At 43.3% G+C, this 25,006-nt stretch overlaps 1 protein-coding gene across 4 annotated transcripts in view; it reads right to left on the bottom strand.

The window, feature by feature from the left end:
• MAPRE2 (microtubule associated protein RP/EB family member 2) overlaps positions 1-25,006 on the bottom strand; it is an 88,686-nt gene that overhangs the window by 44,900 nt on the left and 18,780 nt on the right. For 2 of the 4 annotated variants that reach the window (XM_042869072.1, XM_042869070.1), the window contains exon 2: positions 21,253-21,314. Coding sequence is in view for 3 of the 4 variants with exons in the window: in XM_042869070.1 (XP_042725004.1) it covers positions 21,253-21,314 (62 nt within the window). In the remaining variant the exon portion in view is untranslated. Of the gene's footprint in view, positions 1-7,059; positions 7,251-21,252; positions 21,315-25,006 lie in introns of those variants that run through there. The other 2 variants (XM_042869071.1, XM_042869073.1) reach the window with 2 other exon arrangements.

The following is a 25,006-nucleotide window of genomic DNA, read 5'->3' as shown; positions in this document are numbered from 1 at the left end:
GAGATGAGACAGTTCTGCACCCCTCCCTGTAAACAAACATCAGACTACGCATATATCTGACACAGCTTAACAGCCCAACATTTCCTGCAGATTAAACTTATCAATAATGTTAATATTTTCTGCATTAAAATGTATACAAGTCATTAAAAACCGAGGGAGTAATATATTGGCTCTTAACTTCAAAACATAATCCTTAATTGAAATGTAGATAATTAATCTTATGACGCAACAGAACTATTCCTGTGCTCCACTGTGCGTCAATGAACTTTTGGCCATTCCTGGGTAGCAAATTGCAGAAATTTCTCAGTGATTTGTGCGATGCAACAAGAAGTAATTAGTGCACTGCAGAAGCAGCAATGCAACTTCGGCAAGAATTAAGATAAAAAACTATTGAACTGACATTGCATACACACATTTTTCTTTCCCATTTGAAACCTTTGACCACAGAACAATTTCATTTTGGTGGCAGTACTAAGTGTGTTGCTACACATTACTTTTAAAGAAGCACTGGAACAGGTTGCCTGGAGGGGTGGTGGATGTCCCAGACTTGGAAACATTCAAGATCAACCCAGACCAGGCTCTGAGCAATCTGATCTAGCTGTAGATGTCCCTGTTCATTGCAGGGGAGTTGGACTAGATGATCTTTAAGGGTCCCTTCAGACCCAAATTAATCTTTCACTTTAAAGTAGCTTGATACCATGACTTAATTTTGTGTGGTGCATTCTGAACTCAAGAGCCGTTTATACCTCTTCAGGTTACCTAATATGATCATACTGTGATTGAGGTAGGCAAGGAACTCCAAAGATCACTTAGTCCAACCTCCCAGTGGCAACAGAGCCAACAAGAGAAGGCGCTGATGGCACCATCCAGCCCAGTGCAGGAGCCGATTCTAAATCTGTACCTTGTAACCTTTGAAACATTAATACAGGCAAGGACTGACGTGAACCCCAAATAATAATTCAGTCAAATATAATTCAAACTATTCTGCACAACATGGTTTTCAACAGGGCAGCTTTTTACAAGTGAATGCTGTCCATTACGGAAAATTTCTTTATTTATTCAGTCAATTATCATTTCACTGCCTCCATGCTCTCAACACTCCTACACAAAACAGCCTTTCTGTATATGAAAGCTCCCAATATATCATGGGTTACGTACTCTACTTCCATACAATCACTCTCAGATTCTGTCATTATTTTCATAAGTCATGATTTGTATAACACCGAATCTGTAAATAAAGCAATGCACGTCCTGCTCCAAGTATTTCAGTACTTCCCATTCGTGGTATTACTGGACTAATTCTGCAGAGATTAACCATTAGAAGTGAAGCCTAACAACCATGTAAAAATTGCCTAAAATGAATTTTCATCCCCCCGAAATTGTTTAATACATATTGCCAGCAAGCCCTCCTGAGAATCAACACTGCATTCCAGAGTGACAAGCAAGAATTTACATTCAAGTGCATCCTTGAATAATTGCAGCTGGTTGAGTAGGAAATTTGTACAGCTCTGAGGAGCCCTGCTGTAGAGGGAATATTCATTCCACTTACCCCTAAAGATAAAACTGAAGTCCCCTGATCTCTCTAACTACCTTCAGGGTTCCAAGAAACTTAATAATGAAAATTAAACCACTGAAACAATACACATAGCCACATGGAAAAACAGGAACACGCACTACCACCGGACACAACATCATGGCAGCAAAGTACTCTATTCCCTTACTGTCTCACATGCCGGAGAACGAAGATCCATTTTGCACACAGAAGAAATCCCAAACGTAACCCAGACCAGGAATTCTTCAGTTTGCATAGATTGCTTCAATATTGCTCCAGACTACACTTAAATTCACAAGAGCTCACCCCAGTGCTGCTGCCTTGCCTCTCCATCTTCCATCACCTCACCCACATCTCAGATTGCTCCCTCCCCCAGACACCATGAGTCAGGCACGCAAGCCAGCCGCGTGCAAGACCAGAACATCAAGACCATGATCTGCATGGCATATTCCTCTCCAGGCACAACAATTTTGCACAGTCGTAGGATTTCCTCCGGAAGCTGCATCCTTAAGTCTCTACGCACCGATTAACATTTACATTTCCTGTTTAGACAGCACAACAAAACAGCAGATTTAATACGAAAGCACAACTCAGTAAGTACAAAGTTCGATGCAAAGCAAGAAAACATTTCCATGTAGATTAGCCAAGCCACGTAACGGGTGTGCTTTTGGTATACAGAGCCTTCTCTATCAAATATTTAGTGACTTAGTATGCCATCGGGAATTTAGACAAATTGTAGTAAAAAAAAAAAAATCATAAGCAGTTCTTGACTTTGAGTTAGATGAGTTAGCACGAGGACAGCAGAACTATGCTAAAAATAAACAAAAAGGCTGTTGTTTTCAAAAAACCTGAAGAGTTAAATGCATGTTCAGTAAACTTTTATAGCTGATACTCTCCTTCTCCTCCCATCTAATTATAATGAAACAATATGATGAAGATGCTTTATTGGTGAGTCAGGCAGCATGGATCCGAGCACGGCAAGACTCACACAGCTTTTCAGTGCTACGTTAGCACCGTCCCCGCAGAGGCATGGATGTGTTCCATCCATACTCCCTGGCATTGATAGGGGCAGCAGGTGATCAGCAGCCCGAGCTGGGAACAAAGATCCAGTGGGACACACCAGGCACCCGCATGCAGCCCAATATTCACTGCTGTCACCGCTGTTACTGCACGCTGCGGCCTTCATGCCATCCCGTTCAGTGGTTCGTGTGATTGAGAACAGATGTGGTGCGACTGCTCGTTTTCAATTATCAAACAAAGGCTGAAAGTTGCATCCCCAAAATGAAAAGCTGGCACACACTTAATCTCCTTCCTTACCAAGCCTCTGCTATAATTATCTTTGGGCATGAGGAAGGAGAAAAGACTGTCAAATTAACTAACCTCCCCACCCTCAGGCCCCAAAACCAAAACCTCTGAAGATATTTTTAAGAAGTCACTCATTTGAATGCCAAGGATTGAAATGCAAACCTACTACACTTGTGTTTTTTTCTTTTTTTTTTTTTTTTCCTTTTCTTTTTTTCCCTTTCTCCTTCCTGCCTCCAAAAACAATTTTTCCTATCTTGAGTGGTTACTCAGGCTTCTCCTCCTAGAACATTCCTGCAGCGCAGCCTGCCTGCACAGAGGGGGCTGTACCTCCCTTGCATTAGCTGCTTATGCAGCAAAGAAGGAACCCAAAAGAAAAGCTTCTATGGGGCATTCCTGGTCCACAGCCCTGCTTCCACATCACCAGTTTTTCATTGTTATCCAGGGAGACAGGACTGAAGCAAAACGCCTGTTTCGAGAAGTGGCGGCATCCAATTCAGTTCTATCTTAAATTTGCTCCTGTTTTTGTTAGCATGCAGGAAATACTGCTGTTGCTATGCAACCCAGAAAGGTTAAAAAAAAAAAAAAAAAGCGCCAACAAAAAACCAACAACACCCACCATGTACTAAAATAGGGCCCAGCCTCCTGCCTAGAGGATGCTCTGGAAACCCACAGAGGCTGGGTGCAGTTCGGATGTTCACAGATGCCCCTGGAGCTGCACAAGACCAGGTTGGATGGGGCCCTGGGCAGCCTGATCTGGTGGGTGGCAGCCCCTGCCCATGGCTAGGGGTTGGGACCAGATGACCTTCGAGGTCCCTTCCAACCCATGCGATCCTGTGATTCTCCTTGGTAAGAGTGCTTACGTGCATGCTGCAGAGATGGTTCTGCCTGAAAGCACCTCATTCCCTTGCACAAATTGGGCTGTCTGGCATGGAACATCTCTGCTTCAAACCCCCCAAACAGCACTGAGCAGAGCCATCCTCCCCAACGTGGGCTCGCAGGTGATTCCCAGTCAGCATGAGGCAGTTTCCCCCCTTGCTTTTTGAGAGCAGAGCCTGACCAGCACAATTCTCTCCGGGCAGAGCACTCCCTAATCACAAAACAAGATTTCAGATGAGCAGCCGCAGTAGAGGCAGGAAGCCAGCTTTACGAAAGTGAAAGAAAAGAGAAGGGTCTGAGCTGAAACACAACGGCTTTCTTCAGGGTCCCTGCTTCTCTCAGGGAGCAGTGAACACTGTGCTGCCCTCTGGGTGCTTGCAAGGCACGGACTTATCACAAATGCAGTTGTTAGAGAAGCACAGGCCACATTTGTAGGGTGTGGTCTCTTACAAACATTTCCAATGGCCTTTCTTATGCTTCCATTGCAACCCAGGATGGAACTTATGACCTGAAATTGCAGCAGTTAGGCCAAGAGTAAACACCTCTGGAAATAACATGCCAAGTTACTAATGTGGTTAGCAGCATTTGCTCCAGGAGCATTTACTGTATCAGCAGAGAACAACTCGCTGCATTTTACTCAGTCTCCTTTCCACAAGTTCTCAACAAGTCTGGACCTTGAACTATTAACATCGTCCACACAAATCGTCTTTTTTTCTTACTTCAGTGGAATCATTCACTCACTGCACCCAGCAGAGCACAGCTTTGGGGTGAGCAGTGCCTCCTGCCCAAAGCAGGGTGCAGCAGCACATCCGCTCCATGCAGGTCCATAGCTGCACAGAAGGAACAGGCACTCAAAGAGCAGTTTCCAAGAAGATGACTAAGGAGAACCAAGCATCTTAAGGAGATTCCTTCAGAAATGTACATAGAATCCTTTGAGTTAGAAGAGACCTTTAAGAGTCATCTACTCCAACTCCCCTGCAACGAATAGAGCTTCGAAAAAATACGGTGAGCTGATCAGCCATACAGAATACTCCAACTCTGCCAAGAACCACTGCAGACATGCTTACTTGAGAACAATTCTCCACCCAGCTGTTGATTTGGTTTCTCACTGAATTTTTTCAGTCTTTTTTGAACACAGAAAAGAAACTATACTTAAATTTAATGCTGTTCTCCAAAACAAGTACAAATCTATTTCAGGCCAACAAAACAACACCTCACTTCCAACCACATTGCAAAGTTAGTCTCCTGATCTGGAACACGTACAGCTGACACATGCAATTCCTTCCTTTGTGACAGAAGGAGCACGTGATCAGAGAAGTACAGATTCACTCTTATCATTAGTTATTATTACTTTCTGATTTTATTATTTACTGCAGAAGACAACATCCCCCCACGACTGCATTTTACACCAAAGCAACCGGTTTCCATTTACCAACTAAACGAGGGTGGAGGAGAAACTTAACACCTCTGGCCTGTATGTCCCAGTCTGCAAAACATAATATGTGCTCTGGACAGCTTGTAAGGACTATTTGTGGCTTCACACAGCACAAGGCTGGGACTGTGATGTGGGTTCAGTTCCTTGCTGCACTCTCAGTATGATGGTAACACCAGGGAATCCCTCTCGTGTCAGATTCCTGACTTGCAAATTGGTACCACCAAGTTTACCTTGTTCAAACTTCATCAGGATTCACAGGCAGCTCAACTGGCAGGAGCTGGATATTTCAGAAGGAAAGCTTCATGAAGTACTTTGAGCTACAGATTGAAAGCTAAGCATCTTCTCTCTCCAGTGAGAGTGAACCTACAGATCTAGGTGCCATGACTCTGCAGGGCAGGGTGGGTTTCCACAAGGAGCCAAAGTAGGATTCTTTAATTGAGTTATTCCTTTTATACATTAAAGGTTTGTTTCTAAAATAATTTTAATTGGATTGCTTACCTCCCCAAGATAGAATGCAATATTAGCATTATCTGCCCTGCATTCTTGTATATTCCCATAGACGGGCAGAAGGATGCAAAGCCATGCAAGGCGCCTTGCGCTGGGAAGAATTTGCCTTTCATACAGATGCTGCACAAGTTCATGCTTTCTGGAAAACTGGGCAATTGGTGCAATTATTTCTGTCATCATGCGCTCAATACAGCTGCCTCACAAAATGCCTTTCCTAGACATAGCTCAGTGCAGGGTGAAGCAGACAGAAGGACTAGCAAATCGACTTGTTGATAGCTGCTGGAGACTATTTACGTGCTGCAAAAGAATAATGGAGAATTCCATTCAAGGGAGGTTTTCCAGAAGAGCCTTCTGAAGGCAAGCAGTGAGATTGCAAGCTGCAGCACTTAGGGTGCATGCTAGAATAACTGAAGGTTGGCTTGCAATGAATTGTCGTGCGTCCACCTCATATTTCTACTCAGCAGTGCAGTGGAAACACAGCTTTCCTCAACCATAGAACTAGTTAGTGCTGAGCAGTCATTTAGGGATAGGAAGCAAAGGCTCCATTTTTTCCTGCCAGCAGATACAGCTCTTCACAAAAGCAAACAACAACACCGAGAGCACGCACCGCCTCGGCACCGCGGCTCCGCGCTCCACGCACGCACCGGGGCTGCGCTACAGAGACAGGACCAGGCTCGGGGGCGGCACGGCTCAGCTCCGCGGTGCAGCCCGGCCGCGCTCGGCTCCCGGCAGCCTTCCCCGCCCCACGGCAAGGCGCCAGCACCGAGCCCTCCGCCGGCTGTCAGCGGCCGGCAGCGCCCGCCGGAGCCGCAGACGTTGCGGTTCTCCTCGGAGAAGCGCCGCTGCGACCCAGCGCAGCCCGCCCCGGGGCCGCTGCCCGCGGGCAGCCCCATTTCCTGCTCCAGGGGCGTTCCCTGCAGAGGCTCCGCTCGCTGTCAGCGCGCAGCATCCGAGCGGCCGTGCCCGGCCCCGGAGCCGCGACCCGCAGCGAACAATGCCACCGGGCGCGGGGCTGCGACAAAGCGGCGGGCCCGCACCCCTAGGAGCGGGGCTGGGCTGGGGGCCGCGCCCGGCGCTGCGGTTCCCTGCGCGACTGACGGGCGGGTTCTTTCTTCCTCCTCCTTCGTGGGTTTTTTGTTTTTTGTTTTTTTTTTTTCCTAAATTATTAATTTTAATTTTTTTTTAATTATCATTTTTTCTTTTTTCCTCTCGATGCATCTTCCGCCCCGGCCGAGGACACCCCCCGCCTCCCGCACAATGCCGCGCCGCCTCTCTCTCTCTCTCAATCTATGCGTATTGGGGGGAGGGGGCTGAGCGCCGCCCGGCCCCGCTCCGCACGGCCCCCCCCGCACCTCAGCGCCCGGCCGCCGCCCCCCAGCGATACCTGTAGGAGCGCTCCCCCCGCACCGTGTGCTTCCTGAAGGGGATGATGGTGGTGCCGTTGTCCTGGATGATGTCGTTATTGTTCTCGCCATTTGGGGACAGGGCTTGGGTCGGTCCGGGCATTGGCGCTCCCGCGGCTCCGCGCCTCCCCGCGCTGCGCTGCTGCTGCTGCTGCCGCTGCTCTGCGGAAGGTGGTGCTGCCGCTGCCGCTGCCGCTGCCGCCGCCGTCTCGCGCCGCCAGCCCCGCCCCCCCCCCGCGCGTCAGCCTCGCCACGTGACCGCCCCGCGCCATGGCAACCGGCCGACTCCGCGCCACCCCCGCCATCTCCCCCCTTCCTCCTCCGCCACCCAGCGCCGCGGCCCTCGTGCCTGGGTGGCGGCAGCGCGCGTGGGGGCGACGGCACAGAGCCGATCTGGCATCTAATACACAATGAGTAAATACTAAACGGTACAAAACGTCGCAAATCATGCACTCCCAACCACAAAAAAACAAAAGAAAAAAAGAAATAGCGTAAGGAAGTCTGAGTTCACCGATGGCATTTCTGTCCCCGCATGTGAGGATGCCCAGGCTCTGCTTGCAGCCGCACTGATCGCACCACACGGCCCTCACACTGCACTTCCAGGCTCCTCAGGCTTACACTGAGGGAAGTGACGGTGCCCTGACCATCCTGCTTGGGTCAGAAAGGAGGGAGCAGAGCCTGGCGATGCAGGAGCAGGCCTACCAGCACCACCATACGCACCACTCATCTCCCAGCCAGCGGTTAGAAGCGCTCCTCACGCCCCAGCCCTGCCCCTCCTGCAGGTGCCAGGCACTCACCATCTCCACACTTCCTTCCTCAAGCCAGCGCTGCCCTCTGATGTCTGAAGCCAAAGGAGGGACAGCCACCTCCTCAGAGGCCTGGCCCTTGCCAGGCTGTACCTCCCCACATGCCACAGTCACAGCGGAACTCACACCTCAATCATCCTACTGACAAACAGACCAGCAAGCTGCTCACAACTTGTCTCCCCTGCCCTGAAACCTGTGAGGACAGCTATGAGCGCAGTGTCTAAGCAGCTCTCTATGGCCTCAAGGCTGCTGAATGTGAAAGAAAACTTTCAAATTAGTTTGATTCGATTAATACATCAGGTAGGATTGCTTTTTTTCATAAAAGGAAAAAAAAACCCCACAAGATTTTAACCAATCCTTATAATAATCACAAAATCATTAAGGGTGGAAAAGACCACTAAGATCCCCCAGCCCAACCACCAGCCATCCCCACCATGCCCACTAAACCACATCCTCAGTGCCACATTCACACAGTGAACTCCTCCAGGGATGGTGACTGCACCACCTCCCCGGGCAGCCTGTGCCACTGCCTCACCGCTCTGAGAATAATTTTTTCCTAACATCTAACCCAAATCTCCCTTGAAACCTTACCTAACCTTTCAGGCTAAATGACACTGCTGAAAGCTGAGTTTACATGGTTATGCCCACAATATAGATTTTGGATTCAAAGAGAAACTATGAGTGCAGTCAATACCTCTACACTGACTGCACAGTACTCAGTTAAGAACTGACCTGAGCTTAAATCAGCATCACACAGTAACACATGTGCTCAGAGCAATCTAACAGAAATCACATCAGCCAGTGGGTTTGCCATAGCCCTCTGAACACTGAGGCTGGAGGTATTATTTATTGCCTCTGCCAGGTTTTCCAATACTCCAAAGAGAAAAAAATGATGTTTCCAGTAACCAACCTCTGGCCCTTTGCAGATGACATACTTTATTGAAAAAAATGCTCAATTCATCTGACAACAGTAAACCCGCTGGAGAAAGTTTCCTTTGAGTCTGTTTAGAAACACGCACCAAAATATATCTTGCAGAGAGGGCCAATAAGTGTCTTAGTAACACTGATGACCAGAGAGAAGCCAGAAACGCTACATGGTGACAGAATGTAAAAATAATCTATAGTGGGCCTTCAGCTGCCAGACATAACCCTACCTGCTCTGCCAGGCAGCCAGCTATAAAACACTGTTACCCTAATTTGTAAAAATATTTTTACTTCTTCACCAGTTACAGAGAACAGAAGCTTCTTTATTGAAGCCTCCCAAACCACTTCAAACGTACTGGCAGAGGTACAGCAGAGAAGCACAAGTAAGGACAGTGTGGCAGCTTCCCTTTAGACACCTCTTTGTCTTTCCATAAGGATTTAAGCACAAAGAACTGCCTCAGTGAAGTGCCTTACCTTTACCAAGGCTGAGCCAGGCACAGGCAGAAGCTGCTTGTTGCAGGGCTACAGACAACACATGCTGATTTGATTAATCTAGCACAGCCCAAGGAGCACAGGGCACAGCATTGACCTGGCATGCGTGGCATTCCCTCTGTTACACCACCGTTTTCAAGCACTGTGTGGTCCGTCAATGCAGCTCTTATCTTTATGTGCAGGAAGCCACCACGTGGTCTTTCTGTTTTCGTCAATCTGAGCACAGATTTGAGACATAACTCCAGTAACACAGGATGAGAAACAGGTACCTGCCAGTATTACCAGGTGACTGCATCCTTGCTGGCCGCACAGCTTTTGGATTCAGTGGGCATACGAGCTTAAAGATCTAAAGGTCAGAGCAGTGTTAAAACACATATATATGTGATAAATAGAAAGGACTGAAATCTAGTACTCACATCTGACAAGTCAACTGAGCAAAAGTGAGCAAAACTGAGCCAAGAAACCAATTAATGCACAGTGGAGATGACAAAGCTTGATGCAACAGATCTTCAAGCATCAAGAACAGCAGCAGCAGTGGTGGGAAGGGACATATGGAGGTCCCCAGTCCACCTCCTGCCCAGAACAGGATTGCCACTGCCACCATGAGCTCAGGGCATGCGTGGCTTTCTCCAGCCAAATCCTGAAGCTCTCTAAGGACAGAAATGCTCTGCATTCCCGCCGCGCTGCATTAACCTGTTGTTCCTCATCTCCTACCTGAGTTTGGCTGATCCCACAGTTTCACGAGAGAGCTTCAGCTGAGCTACAGACAGAAAGAAGCACCACTCTATACCAGTACATATGTTTCAGTACAATTTCCACCATGGTAAAACAGGCAGAGTGGAAATTCAACAGTTCTCAACATTATTCTCTAAAATTATGCTTGCTCCTTTCTCTTCAGAACTTTCACTTCCAGTTTCTTGTTACTTGCTGTAGTAAAATGGCTATGCAGCACAATTTATAATGCCTGAAAGAAAAATCCCCTAAAAGCCCAAACAGCAGGGGCTGAAAAGCCTCAGGTGTCTCAAGGCAGAATTTCGTACTATCTAGCTGATGTGGAAATTACTTATGATATTTTGACACTGACAAGAAGTGCCCAATGTACAGCCTCTGAAAACAGAGTGGATGTCTCTAGCCACACTAGAGAACTCAACAAACATATTTGTCAGACGATTAAAAAAAACACCAGTTGTAGTGAGCTTTATATGACACAGCCAAATTGCAAATTACAATTAATGACTGCAGAAATTCCCCACTGCTTGAGTAACTTCTTTCTGTGGTGGAAGGGAGATCAAGAATGCCAGTGAGCATCCCTCATCTCTGATATCTTCCATACTTGCTCAAATTAGCAAAGGAGTCCCTGTGTGATTTTACTCCTTGCACTGCTCTCAGAATACTCCTCAGCTACAGCCTCAAACTACAGCAAACACCATTCAGTATGATTATTTTGGCCAACATGCTTTCCTTCTCAGAGGAGTTTCATGAACACTCCTGTCACACGTGCAGTTTTTTCACTGGGAAAGAATGAGAAAACTCCAGGCTAAGAGTTGGAAGGTAGCAGAGCCTTTCAGAAAGCAGCAATCCTGACCAATGTAGTCCACTTTTGTAATTCAACTACCATTTTCCCGTACTCCTAATTTATCAGAATAGAGATCAACAGACATCCACAAAATAAAGGTTTTACAGCCTGTTAAAGCAAAATTAAAGTTATTTTTAGCATTCAAGTGTGTGCATTCATCAGGAACAGGTTGTACACGAAGGTACACAAAGGATCTGGTCAACCGTGTTCAGATTCCAAAATAAATGAATAAAGTAGGAAAAGGTTGGAAAGAGCTAGAAAAGTTACCCTGAAGGCTTGGACGCATCTTGTTCAAGGAAGCCCCCGTTCATCAAGGTACACAGACTCACTTCATTCCCAGTATGAGTATTTTCAGTAAAATGGATAAAATCATAAGTGCACTGTGACAGAATCAGCCTAATATCAAATAGTCTACACCTTGAATAATAGTTTCATTAGTAAACTAAAAACAGAAGCCTTAGGAAATCCCAATTTGCATGTTATCTAATGGAAGTGCAGATGTGATATCTGCAACTACACATCTGTTAGGGAGCACTAGTTTCTGCCAGCCTAAATTAATGCATGGTTCCAACCTGTAATGATAACAATTACACAGAAACATCCATAGGGGAATTAGCAACAGCAGTGTTAACTAACCCATGGAACGCATATCAGATGCGATGTGCTGTACGATATGTTTCAGGCTAACCTGGCCCATGCAGAAGAGCTCACATTTCCTGTTTCACTGACATATCATCCAACGGCCTCACTGATTAAGCCAAAGGAAAGCTCCCACTGTGATGTAAAATCACTTAAAATGATAACTCTAAACCAGAACTGTACGTTTCTCTTTGTATACATGGCACCAAACCAACTCTCCCATGCCATTACTTCCTTCGATGCCGTATGTTTCAGGACATGCTGCATTTAAATTAATCATGCCAAAGAGCAAACAGTAATGATTTGTCAGGACAAAGAAACACTGCATGAATTTTATTAAAACAGCTACTTATCACTCCAGACATCCTGTAGATAAAGAATGAGCTTCCCACCCCTGGGGATCATACTGTTGCCACTTTAAGCAAAGTCTTGATTATTTGCCTTCCCTGGAGAGAGACAGAAAGAGAAAGAAAGAGAGGGCTGTCCCAATTAGACAATGTGCATGGACCATATCCCTATGAGGTAATTCAAGCCTATTTTTAAATATATGGGCATATTTGTATTTCAGAGGTCATATTTCACATTTTAAAGTGTTCTGTGCCTGGGAGGAAGAGTGAGAGAAAAGTTCAGGTCTTTGTCAGCGAGGCATTCCTGAAAATTTAGCCATAAGCTGCAAATCCAATCTGGCCAGTACTGTATGAATTCCTCACTAAAGAGGATAGTCTTGAAGAGCCACAGCCTGTGGGCATTTTTCTTTAGAAAGGTAGCAGCTAGCTACCTTTTGTAGTTGCTGTAGAAAGCAAATAGAAATCAGACTATTATTTCAAGATTCAAAAACCGTCTAAAACAAAAACAAAAACAACCCAGGATTTTCTTTTGTTGTTGCTGTTCACAGAAATAGGATTTCAAAAACTGTCGAACAGAGCAGATATTGTGACTCAAATCATATACTTTAACGTTGTTCAAATTGTTTGATTAGAATTAATAGATAGCTTGCTAAACTCAGCACTTTCAGGATTTAGCTAAACCTGTCTGCTTTATAGAAAAACAACTCCTATCCATGAAAAAAAAAAAAAAAAAAAGCATTCTTCAATATATATCAAAGGTTTCCAGGTTAAAAACACTACTAGCTCACACTGAACGTGAAACACTTTTTACACAACACTTCCTACATAACAAAAAGCAGTGACAGCAGGAAACGTTCAGTGAATGACGGCTACAAAAAGGAGAAATTTCTACTTCCCTTTACTTCAGACCAAATCAATATTTGAATTCTTTAGTCAACATTTAGCATGTACTGGGTTATCACAAGCTTTCAGGCACATTTTGGGGAGTCGCTTCATTTGAAAACCTATAAACGTCAGCTGTGATCAACAAATGCTTGAAATAACAACTCTTCCATCTCACCCTGTCTTTAATACTGATTAAAAAGAATAAAGAGAAGGGCCTGACTCACTCCTTGTGCACGCACATTTACATGGAAGTATTTGGCTGGAGTTGTTCGTGGTGTAACTTGTTAAGATATAAAATGATCAGAACTTCAGACATTTGTATACTATATAAAAACAATCCATCAAATTATGACTGGCAAAATAATTGAAGGCTTCAAAAATGTAAGAGTAGAAGAGGAATCTAGCTTTTTTTTTTTTAAGTGTTTTCAGCTGTCAAGGAACCTTCTTGGCTTTCCTGGAATTCAAGATAAGTGGGTGGAAAAATGGTGAAATAAAAAAGCAACATACAGAAATGGAAAATCTAACTCTCTAACAGTCATTCTTATACTCGACACAAAATATAATAGCAATGTACTTTAAAGACACTTCAGTCTAATGACACGTTTCAAAAAAGCAATGTAGGGAAGATTAGGGAGGACAAATGCTTTGCAATGCTGTCTGTCAAGGGTACAGGTTTCTAGCATGAAAACCTGATATGCCTGAGGTCCTGCATTACAGTGATACCTTATTGGTAGGTGATGATTTTGAGCAGTACCTGTTACACTACAGTGCTGAAAACTTGACCTGGCACTGTTATTATATACCAGGAATTCAAGAATAGCTAATAATCATAAGTGATTCTCTGCTCATGTTGTGCAGCAAGAGATTTGTAGTTGACAGTTATTTGATTTGTGTATGTTATCCAAGTAACTAAATGCCACATATGAATGCATAGTACCTCCATATAACATAAGTAGAAGTTTAAAAGCTTTGCAATGATTATCAGTCAAGACCTACTTACAGCACTGGCCTTTGTCCTGTACCAGCATTAGAGTTACTGAACATGCAAAGTTTGCATAGGATTATAGCTATCACAAGGAAAATTACACTTGTCAAAGTCTACCAAGCTGTCCAAGACACCACTGCTAAAGAAGAGAGAGGCCTGGCACAAGAAAACAATGGTTCCTGCAGAGGTTGATAGAGTTTTTGAAATCAATTGCTTCAACCAAACAACTAAAAGGGTAGAACCATTACAGACCAACATCTGAAGGGGTTACTTTGCCCCAGGAAACAGTTAATTAGGTGTCTGTCCTCCCACACCCTTCAAAATGCCAACATAAACATTATTACATACTTTAGGTAATGGGAAAGAAATACAGAGTGCATTCATGCCTGCTTCAGAGCAAAATCTTACTGCCAAATCATTCAGTAGTGTGTAACCATTCAGCAACTGCAGAACCCAGGAACCCAGTGCCTTTCTGCAAAATAGGAGGTTTACTCATGTTCTTACAGCATGCTACAAAAAGTTCTCTTACAGAGCATGCATTAAGTGCCCATCAAATTAGCAAACGCCAAGAAATTACACAAAAAGAGCTGTGTTTGTTTTTGTTTGCATTTCACCCTTCTTTCAGTAACTGCTTTTTATCTCATACATTTATAGCATCTTACAAAATCTATTTTCTGCCAGCTTTCCTCATTTTGCAAGTACAGAATCAGGCCCTGCTGTTACAACCAGCTTCCTCAAAACATTGTCACTTGTCTGCACAAATTTCCCCTGCCTTGCCCTCATGGCAGGTGCTGGGTCACACTCTCTTCTTCCAGGGTTTGCTTTCTGATGCATGAGTTCTTTTAGCTAAGTTTGCTCTTCCTAACTGGCTCTGCAGCTAAGCAAACCCGCCCCTTTTCTCCATCGCTATAATGAGATGAGTGGCTCCTCCTTTCATCTCGAGATTTCTTCCCCATCTGGGGTTTCCCATTGTTCCTTCTCCTATTCTTTTCCACCCTTCCTTTGTCAAGCATCACCCTCTGTAGTGCTCTGGCAGTTTCCACTTTCCCTCATCAGCCACCTGCAGAGAACCTGGGTCACACCGGTTTCCTTCCCCCACACAAAGCCCCCAGCGTGCCTTTTGTCCAGCTAACACACTGTCATTAGCTAATAACGCCTCATTTCATCTACAGAACGAGAAGAATGCACTACAGAAGTAAGAGCTAAGGTGCATGCACATTCACACGCGGCCACCTCAAGCCCCAACACCTGTTTTTATGACTCCATCACCTCCACAGCTCCTCACTGTAGGTGAGACATCTCCTCTTAACACATCACAGCTGGAACCCTTGAGGGCATCTCCCAAACACCAGGTTGCAAGGGTTTACTTACAATCACCAACTCAGAGAAACTGAGCAGCGTTGCTTCTTTGGGATCAAGAAGCCATTCTTTTAAATACAATATTATTGCTCCCTTACATAAGTGTATTACTAACCTTGAACAAGTGATAGTTTCCTCATCTACTGACAAAAGATAGATTTTTTTTTCCAACAGTAAATGATTAGTACCTTACTGTTTACTCAGTCTTCATCAGTAAGACAGTTGTCAAATAAAGAGGAAAAATATTCATAGATAATTTTAACCATAATGTTACACTTACACTAGTGCTCTGAATAAAAAAACAAAACAAAAAAACAACCAAACAAACCAAACAACAAAGATTAGCAAACTGTGCCAGGAAACTTATCTCACAGACAGACATTTCCTAAGTGGATTTTTGGAACTTGGCATATCAGACCAAGTTTCCATGAATACTTTGAGCCTGTTACTAGCCTGATGCTGCAAGTGCTTTATTTAGATACAGCATACTACCAGCACTTTCTGGAATTCTGAAATTCAGAACTAGCAAAAAAAAGTCTGTTTGTTAAGAGACAAAGCAAGTTGGAAGAAAGTTACTATTGGGCTGCTGTAATGGAAGGTGGATCTGTTCACAGAAACACATAAAATGCTGGGGCCTGGGAGGTTAAAATAATGTTTGTGAGCTTCTGTGCATTTTCTTTTATAAAATCAAATGAATAATACCACAACCAGTGATACATATTTGTGGATCAAATGTGATACCAGCTGAAATACCTCTGTGATTTGTTTATTTGAATGTAGGGGACAGATAAAACAAAATAAATCTCAGGTTCCTATTTGAAAATAGAGGAAGTACTATTGGAAACATACACATCTGCATTTTGAACAGACAAGAGCATACAGAAAGTGCATGATCTTAGTGAAAAGATAAACAGCTGGATTGACTGGCTTCCATTAACCAGTGACCCACTTGTCAAACATAAGCTTTTGATTTAGAAGAGTGATTACACGAAGCCGCTTATATTAGACAAAAAAGATCTGAGTTATGAAATCAGATCAAGTCTGAAAACACTTGAATGCAATCAATAGTGTTCTTCTATAAAGACACAAGGTGGGAACCAGTTACTGTTTTGAAAATGTCCAATGTAATGTAACAGTATTTTCTACAGCACTATTCACAGTGTGTTTATTCCATGCAGCCCACTCAGGTCATTAGCGATGAGCCAAATCCAGGCCTCATGTAAGAGGATGAAGCTGATGGAAGCCACTTCATAAAGCTCAGCTTGAGGGCACCACTGTTTTCCTTGTACTGTGGATATTTATTGACAGAAAACTCGGACTGGCACTCCCCACACTGGCACTGTGATGCTCAGCCAGCCCAACTGCTCACAGCAGACTTCTAACAGAGCTGTACCGTTACGGTAGGGTGGCAGGTCTCCAGCTGAGGCTTTGGAGGCTGAGCCACTTGGACTTTGTGTAGGCTTCTGCCTCTACAGGCCTCCCTTCTGCTCCTGCACCACGCTGAAGGACAAACAAATGCAGGAGAAGATACTGGTAATCACAAAAATTGGGCTTGGGTGTAAGCTCTGAGTTAATAGCAGAGTAAACATAAACACAATGAGGGCAGAAAATTACTAGGTCCTAAGAAACTGAAAACCTCTAATTTTACCACCTTGTAACGCAACAGCGGAACACACAGCAGCAGCTGTCCCACACCCTACTTCTGGCTAATCAAGCCTCCAAGAAGGCTGAAGGTGACATTATTATAAGCAACATTTTTAACCTAAGGATAACTCCTTGAATTAAATACGCCTTGCATCCACCTGACCTCATGAGCCTGCTGTGCATTGCTGGCAGCTCATGCTTTACTGTGACTGCATACAGGGTGATTTTTTCTGGAAGCCACAGATCATGGGGCAATTCACTGACATCAGAGACTAAGAAGCCAACTAATAAAGCATAAGTTTCCACCCACACTGATTGCAAAGAAATACTGAAAATGCTGAAATTTGAATTAAAAAACAACAAAAAAAAGAACAAACCAACAAGCACCACAACAACTAATTAACACGAAAACAAAAAAAAAACTAAGAAAACTACCTATAACCCAGCCCAACCATTAAACCTAAAAATCCCCATCAAAATTCTCTCCTCGGTAGAGGAAGAATTTTCACATAGCTTTTCTAAGCCCTTCTTTGGGCTCCTGGCAGGCACCGTGCTCTTCAGGGACATGTCCAGAGGTCAGAATCCTTCCCACTGGATTTTTCTCGGCTTGGGGAGGCCCTAAACACCCCGGCATTTGCTGCTCAGGTTCTTACTTCAGTCACAGCATCAGAGAGAAGGCTACCTGGCACCCAGCACATCACAGTACAGGTCCACTTCACACAGAATGGGATACAGGCAGAAATATGGCCACAGCACACAGCTTCACACTTCTCACCACATCTGCAATAGTCCGCAGGCTTTAGAAGCAGGTCCTCTGTTGCCCTAACTGAACCTGTCTGTCAGCAGATGCAGGATGACTGCATAGAGCCAGCTGAGGTTCTACTTACATTTGCAAGACTATATTTATAAAATCCAGACATTGCTCTGAAAAATGAAACAGCTATTTTACAGCATCTGGATGCACTACAAATACCTCATATTTGACACATCTGACAAGGTTTTGTGTTTTTGTCTTTTATAAAGGTACTACAAAAAAAAAAAAAAAAAAAAAGATTGTTGGTAGAATAAAACCAGAATCATACTTGAGTTATTCTTTATCAATTATTCACCAATTTATAAATGAGCCATCATTGACAGGCAAAACACAGAAGGCAACAACAACAAAAACACAAATAGAGGTATCATTCTTATTTCTGTTGCATACAAAATACAAAAGGTTGTGGCACAAAATAGCAACACTCATACTGTGTATAAATGAAAAAGGAGGCCTCTGTAACATTTTGAGCACAAAAGGTACTAGTGGCATAAAAACAGCATAATATCCTCATTACAATAGAAAATTAGTTTTCTATTTAATAAAAACTCCAAGCACAAGCCTCTGTGTTATCGTGATTGTGAATTTATGTCACTGCTGTTGTCAGCTTCTGCATTTGAAAGGATCTCATTATTAAGTCTTAGCAAACCCACGTGCTATCGTTCAGAAAAGCTAAGTTATATTCCTGATGAATCACTGCTTTGCTGTGATTCTGTGGGATAATTTTTGGTATGGGATGCTGAAAAAATAAATATCACCCCAAAGTTCATAATATTTTCAGACAATACCATAAATGGCTATTCAAACTAACCAGTTCCCAAGTTAAGAAGGGAACAAGGACTGGTGCTTACAAAGCCATACGCAAACATTCCACTTCAGTTAACTTTTCTCCGTTAGGTTCAGAATTTAGGTCTCCCGTTTTCTCATGTTGGATCAAAACAACATTATAAAGCAGCTGTGTCCTATACAGAACTGACTCCCAAACAGATGTCCTCCACTGCTTTTCGGGGGACCTGACATTGTTTCCACAGGATGAAAAGGCTTTCAAAGCTGTCCGCTCAGCCCAGAAGTTCAAATATTTCATACATCTGAATTCTTTTGGCTGAAAGTTCAAAGCAGCCCTTAGGGAAGTCAGGTCTTCTGTGGTAGGAATTAAGGGGACCAGTCTGGGGAAGCAAGCAGGGTTCCTACCGAGCTGGAAACAGAGCTCACTTATCTAGAAGCAGCATTTATTCTACACCACTGCTGGTGCTGGCATGCAAGGAGAATGAAGTGAGAGGGAAGTGCCTTTATTCTTCACAGTTTACGTAACTCAATGCAGCATTTGCATGAAGAACCAGGGAGTATTTGTTTCTGCACAGGAGAGGAATGAGAAAAGATCATACAAGACTTTTTGTTCAGGTCCCCCCCTGAACAAATCACAAATCAGTAGTTCAGCCTATGTTATACATGGATGTGTGTTTATATATAAATAAAATTTGTTTTCTGTTCTCCTACCCACAATCCTAACACCAAATTTCTGAACTCATGTGAGAACTACAAAATTCTTGGATGCTCCAACATTCATTCCTATGTTATTCTCCATGTAACTTAACTCCAGCAAAAAGTATGCCTGTTTGCCAGCCTCAAATGCACCAGAACATGATTGGAAGGTTTCCTGAGCAACAACTAGCATATAGCAGTATGTTACATGGATTTACTTTCTGCAGTTCCAAGTTCAGCTAATTCTCTAGCAATAAAAAGAACCTCTGGTGTTAGAGGCTGGTGGATACACTTTTATTTTGACCATAGGTCATAAGAACTAAAGGATTTGGAGAGGAACGGTTGCACAGTGAGCAGCAACTCATGGAGAATACACTGGAGAGCTTCAAGAAGTAGGGTTACTAATTCTAGGAAAACTGCATGTTTCAGATAACTTCCTATTAGAGAGACAGTACATGACCACCAAATGAACATCTGTATGACCAGACTACATCCTATCTCAGTGCTCATAGCATTCTTCAAATTTCCTGTAGCTCCAAAATACTTGTGAGAATGCAGTATAGCAACAATAATGAAGCTGCATTCCTGCAGGAATAGAGCTAGATGAAATTTGCCTCAGATGAGTACAGGGCACTGCCCCACTGCAATTCCATCTGCCACACCTTCGAGGGAAGGAGCATGTCCACATTACATTTTCCTGGCTCTTGGTATCACATTTCTCCTGTAGTTCATCCCTGTTTCATCCTTGCTGCTTACAAGCCTCTTTCAGCTCCAGAGTATATACTGTTCTTTTCATGAGGATTTCTGGGTGCTCTTGAGACCTGAATATCTTGTAATTGCTCTGAAAGCAACCTGATGATTCTGAGGCTCCTGTTTTAACTCTACCAGTGTCAGCTTCCTCAAGTGTATCTGTGCCAGTTAACACAGGCAATTGTTATATTTCCCATAGAGTTTATCCTGAATAATTACTTGTGTTTATTATGAATCTGGATCATTTTTGCAAACATTTAATTTTTTTTTTTTTTCAGGACACTAAATAACTTGGAGCAAATCCCCAGTTTCACTGTGAAATGAGGCTTTAAAATAGCCGAGACATAAACCTCTTACTTTCAACTTAACTACATGAAAAAGTATGAATGAAAGTACCACCACAAAGTGCAACGTCTCCTACCCCCATCCAAAGTTAGGCTTGTAACAGCTTTTCAAGCACTAACAGAAGCAAGGTGGTCCATTTTAAAGATGAAAGTGCTTCATTATACAGCCTCAGGATCGTTTCAGTGCTATACATATTTTCAGCACTAGCTACAAATAACCACACCCCCAGCCCTGTACTGCAAACTATTAATGTTGCCAAGAGAAAAGGCATACACAGTACACACCACAGCACAGTGTGCAGTGCCACTGGCTCATTTATTCCAACAAGAATTATATTACTGGGCATCCTGCGCTGCATTTTGACAACAGTTATCACTTCTTGTGTAGCTGCAGTAATGCACAGCAAGGATAGAAAGGGAGCAAGTGATAGTAGTTGGAAGGAACAAAGATCTGCTGGAGGAGCATCCTTTCTAAACATTGCCACCTTGTGGGCCTTGCATTTCTCCACAACGTTCATCTCTTCACAGGTGACTCACTGAGAGGATTTCAGAGAAATCAAGTTGGAGGCTGGAAAATTTAAGTTTGCATCCAGCTTGGATGGGATGTGGTCTTAACTCACATATAAGGGAATTTAAAAGAAAGAAAAAAAAGGACAGTACTTCAGATTTCATCTGAATTACTAACCCTGTACAACAGCATTTGGTGTGCTTTTCCATTTCATGTCAAAGGAAGCACTAATAGTGTACAGAAGTGTAAACATTAAAAAAAGGCAACAAATGAAAATAAGAATATGATTTTCTTCAGTGTTCTCAGTAGTAATAGTAGTTTTCTCCTTTTATTCCTTTCTGCCAGCATCTCCTTCTGACACCAGCCAAAAAGACAAGCTACATCCAAAATGTTTGCGGCACCTAGTTTAGCTTCCATCATTTCTGTTGCATGAATGAATAACTCTTAATGACTTGAATCTTTTAATTACGTGGTCAAATGCATTGCAAAAGAATATTACTAACTATTGGTGTCAAATCTATTTAGCTACTGCATTAAGAACACAAATCAAGTGCAAATTCTTGAATATTTTATCAATCACAAACACAGTAACAAACACATACAAAGAAACAGTACTTACTTTGAGCATCCAAACACTTTGCCTGTTTGCTGGCTTGAACTACTCCTTGCAGCAATTTGGTACTGGAAAGAAAGCATGAAAACATTTAGTTCAACAAGCAAATAGGAAATAAATAGATACATCACTGAATGGTCTTTGTCCGTATTGGTTGGGCAGCGACGCAATAGCCGTATTCTAAAAATGAAGCAAGAGGAGAAGTCCCCCATTACAATAACCCAATTCAGCTGTGTACACAATAGTTCAGTGTCTAACACATCTGCACAACAATCAGATGTCCCTCTGATATAGTAGCAAGTCTATGAGCTCCCTTGTGCAGGGCTACATTCACAGTTCATTCTTAATTGTTGAGCACATCGCTGATTCTTCATCTGACCATGCTTCTGCTGAGCACAGACAATCAGTTATGACCATTGTGTCATGCAACCAGGGCCTTGCTACACTTGCCTTAGCAGATTTACAGAGGGGAAAAAAAAAAACAAAACTACCATTGAGAAACACGAACCAATACCCAGGAAAACCTATGGTTTTGCTAATACAAAACTAAAAAAAACACTGGCAATCCTTAGAATTTTCTTACTTAGGAATGAAGCCATGATGCTGCCCCCTTGCAGCAGACAAATTCATGGCCCGATCCTTTCCATATTCTTTGGCACTGTTTTCTACAACTGCTGGATTTGTCCTCACATCCATTTTCTCAAGTGCTACGTCACAGGCTACAGAAATACAAGCAGGAGCAACCACATATGGCTTTCTTATATGGTTTTCTGTTCGTGTTATGAATTGCATACCAGGGTTACGTGGCTAGATTTCTTAATTCACCTTCTCAGTCAGCAGGAAATATCATTCCTAGCAGGTAAACAATGATTTACCCAGATTGAGGCTTTAGTTATTGCTTGTTTTGCATTGATGGCCAACTTGTTGAGACACACACCAGCAGGAAGGGGTATTCTGAAGGCATCCACCTCTGCAGAACAGCATGAAACTACATTAACTACAGATCCCAGTGGTGCTCAGGCTGAATCCGGTCTGAGTGATACAAGAAGCTCCAGCAGGTGAATTTACATTCACCCTAACCTCTATTTTAAGAGGAGGAAAACAAAAAACAAGTCTCTCTCCAATACGTTATTATCTGAGAAAGGTAAACAGACCTCTAAACACAGCTTGTCTGTTTAGAGGGCTGGATCCCAGCTCCAGGAGCTGTGAGTCATTCTGGCAGAGAACTTAGGAATCCTGCTAGCAGACTGGAAAGCTGAAGCTACCTTAAAGCCAAACCAGAATAGGAATTAGCTATTAAACGTGTTATTGTTTCATTTCTTTGAATCTCTCCAAGCCTCTTAAGCTTTGCTTTTCAATGTACTTTTTTTTCTCCATTTGTTTAATGTGGAAAGTGATTCCAGCACAGCTGACAAACCTCAGGCATCCTACTGGCATAGGAACAGCAAATCTGACATGGTATGTTAGCTTTTATTCAAATAGACCCTCTGAACTGAACTTGGGATCTAACAGCACTGCTTTGAGAACTTGTAAGGATAGGACAACATCTAAGACAATGCTGAAGAGAAGTGATCTTGCATCAGAAGTTGTTGAGCAGAACGAGCAGGTAAAAGCAATGGAGAAGCATGGTTATTCCCTTGGAAATACAATAGACAATCTGATCATGGAACAACTTCTCAGCTACATTTTCTGAACAGAGTGCTATTCATCAAAGGCAGGTAACTATTTCATTGTCTTCAGTAAGCAGACAGCGATTTGAGAGTTCGTTTAATGATGCCACACTGAACTTCACCCATAAACAACATAATCATAAAAAAAGAGGAGGGAGGGGGAAAAAAAAAAAAAAAGTCATCATAACAGAGGTGACTAATGCCTGAAAACTGATGATTTACAGACAGGTCAAACCAAGCATGTACACCTCAGCAGCATCTCCTGACTTCTACCTGCATGCAGGTGCTCACCTGAGCCACAGGTAATGAGCAGCATGGTGGCTTTGGCCTGGTGAGATAATTGGCATTCATTTGCCGCCGTGTGCAGCAGCACTCCCAGGCCTCCACCTGCTCCACAAGTCATGCCAACACCTCAACCTGTACTTCTAGCTTGAGATGCCAGAGCAGCATCCAGGCAAGGGAGTGGTAGGAAACACCGGGTCATTAAGGTAGAATTTCATTTAGGTGGACAAAGGAATGCAGAAGAGGTCCTAGTTTCTGAATGTGAGGGAGCTAACCATGGGGTGCTGGAGTCCTCTTTAGAATGGTTGAAGGATAAAGGCATGCAACAAAAAAAAAGGGAGAGGTAAGGATGCTCCTTCCCTCCTCCACATGCCAGGCCACACTGCTCACAGCTGCAGACTCAGGCATCATAGCACTGCTATGCATGAAGCAGCAAGCACAATTCAGCCCCTTAATACTCCCCAGTACACACACAGGCCACTCTAACATTAAAATAGGTGCCCACCTCCTAAATAGTTAATTTATCAAAACATCTAGAGAAGTCATTTTTTTCACTGGTAAACGTGGGGAAAAGGCCAAGAAGTAAAAGTGGAGAGAATAAATACCTAGAGGATCTCAAAGTCGTGAGTCCAAGCCCAGTCAAAGGCTGTTGGACTGGCAGGCCACAGGCTTCCAGGAAGGAGATCAGAAAGAACTTTGCGGGGCTCCCCACTTCACCAGCTGTATCCACAGCCCTGCACCCTACGTTTGTCTCTTTCTCAGATGTAGATGACTTCCAGAACATGATCTTCATGATAGTGCATGTTGGTGGTAGCCTTGGACAGATTCAAAAGACTTTTGCTCTTGGGTGTTTGTTGGATCTCGGGACAGTCAGTTGATTCAACAGGACCACTGCCCTCCAGGGCTGATCTGCTTACCTCAGGAAGCTTTCACAAGCTCTCTCTCAGTGCATGCTTTTCCCCTCTATGAACTTGTTTTCTGGTAGCTATTGCTACATCCACAAACAGAATCATCTACTGAAAGCATTCACACAAATCAACTCAGAATATGTTTCTGTAACAAAATCCCTTCAAACACAAAAACTTAACAAAACAAGGAATGAGCAAGATGGATTTGAGAAAGCAGGCCAAAAGCCAAGATACTAAGCCAAAAATAAGATGATAAAAAAAAAAAGGCCTCTCCAAAAAGCAAGGCACAACAATTTTTAGATGCACCTCACATACTCATACTAAGAGAAGAAGTAGCCATAGCTGTAAGCTGAAAGGATCAACAAGGAAAAGTTAGAATAGAATGGTTTTTAAAAGTTCTTTCAGCCAAATGCCTTCTATCACATTTTACTATCTTTGCACAAGGCTTTGTCTGAGGGAGATGTATTTCCCCTGGTTGCACAGCCCTGTGTCCTGCCCCTGTGTCTCAGTGACTGCATGATCTCTGCTACTCTGCATATATATTTTTCACTCCTCCCAGTGATGACTGGGAAAGTGATGTTGCGTGAAAAAGATTTGTAATATAGGCTAACAGTCACCTATTATTGCTTCAGATATCTGCGGCATTTACAGAAAACAACTTCAAAAATAACTTATTTTTAGCAGCTGAAAGAATTCGAGCAAACCCACTGTGGCTGCTATCCAGGCATTTACTGACTAGAGAATAGTTTGACAAAATTCAGAATGGATAAACTCAGATTTTAACTTAGAAAATAGTGTTTATCACTATTTTTGTATACTTTCCTGTTCAATAAAAATGAACTGAAATATTAACTTTAGGACATCTTGTGTCAAAGGAAAGAATTCTTTAGTTTTCATGAT

The sequence above is a fragment of the Lagopus leucura genome, unplaced genomic scaffold (genome assembly GCF_019238085.1).
Source record: "Lagopus leucura isolate 7727_CA_CO unplaced genomic scaffold, USGS_WTPT01 Super-Scaffold_100002, whole genome shotgun sequence".
Lineage (NCBI taxonomy): Eukaryota > Metazoa > Chordata > Aves > Galliformes > Phasianidae > Lagopus > Lagopus leucura.
The sequence above is the reverse complement of the archived record's forward strand: the minus strand, read 5'-3'. Positions and strand labels throughout refer to the sequence as shown.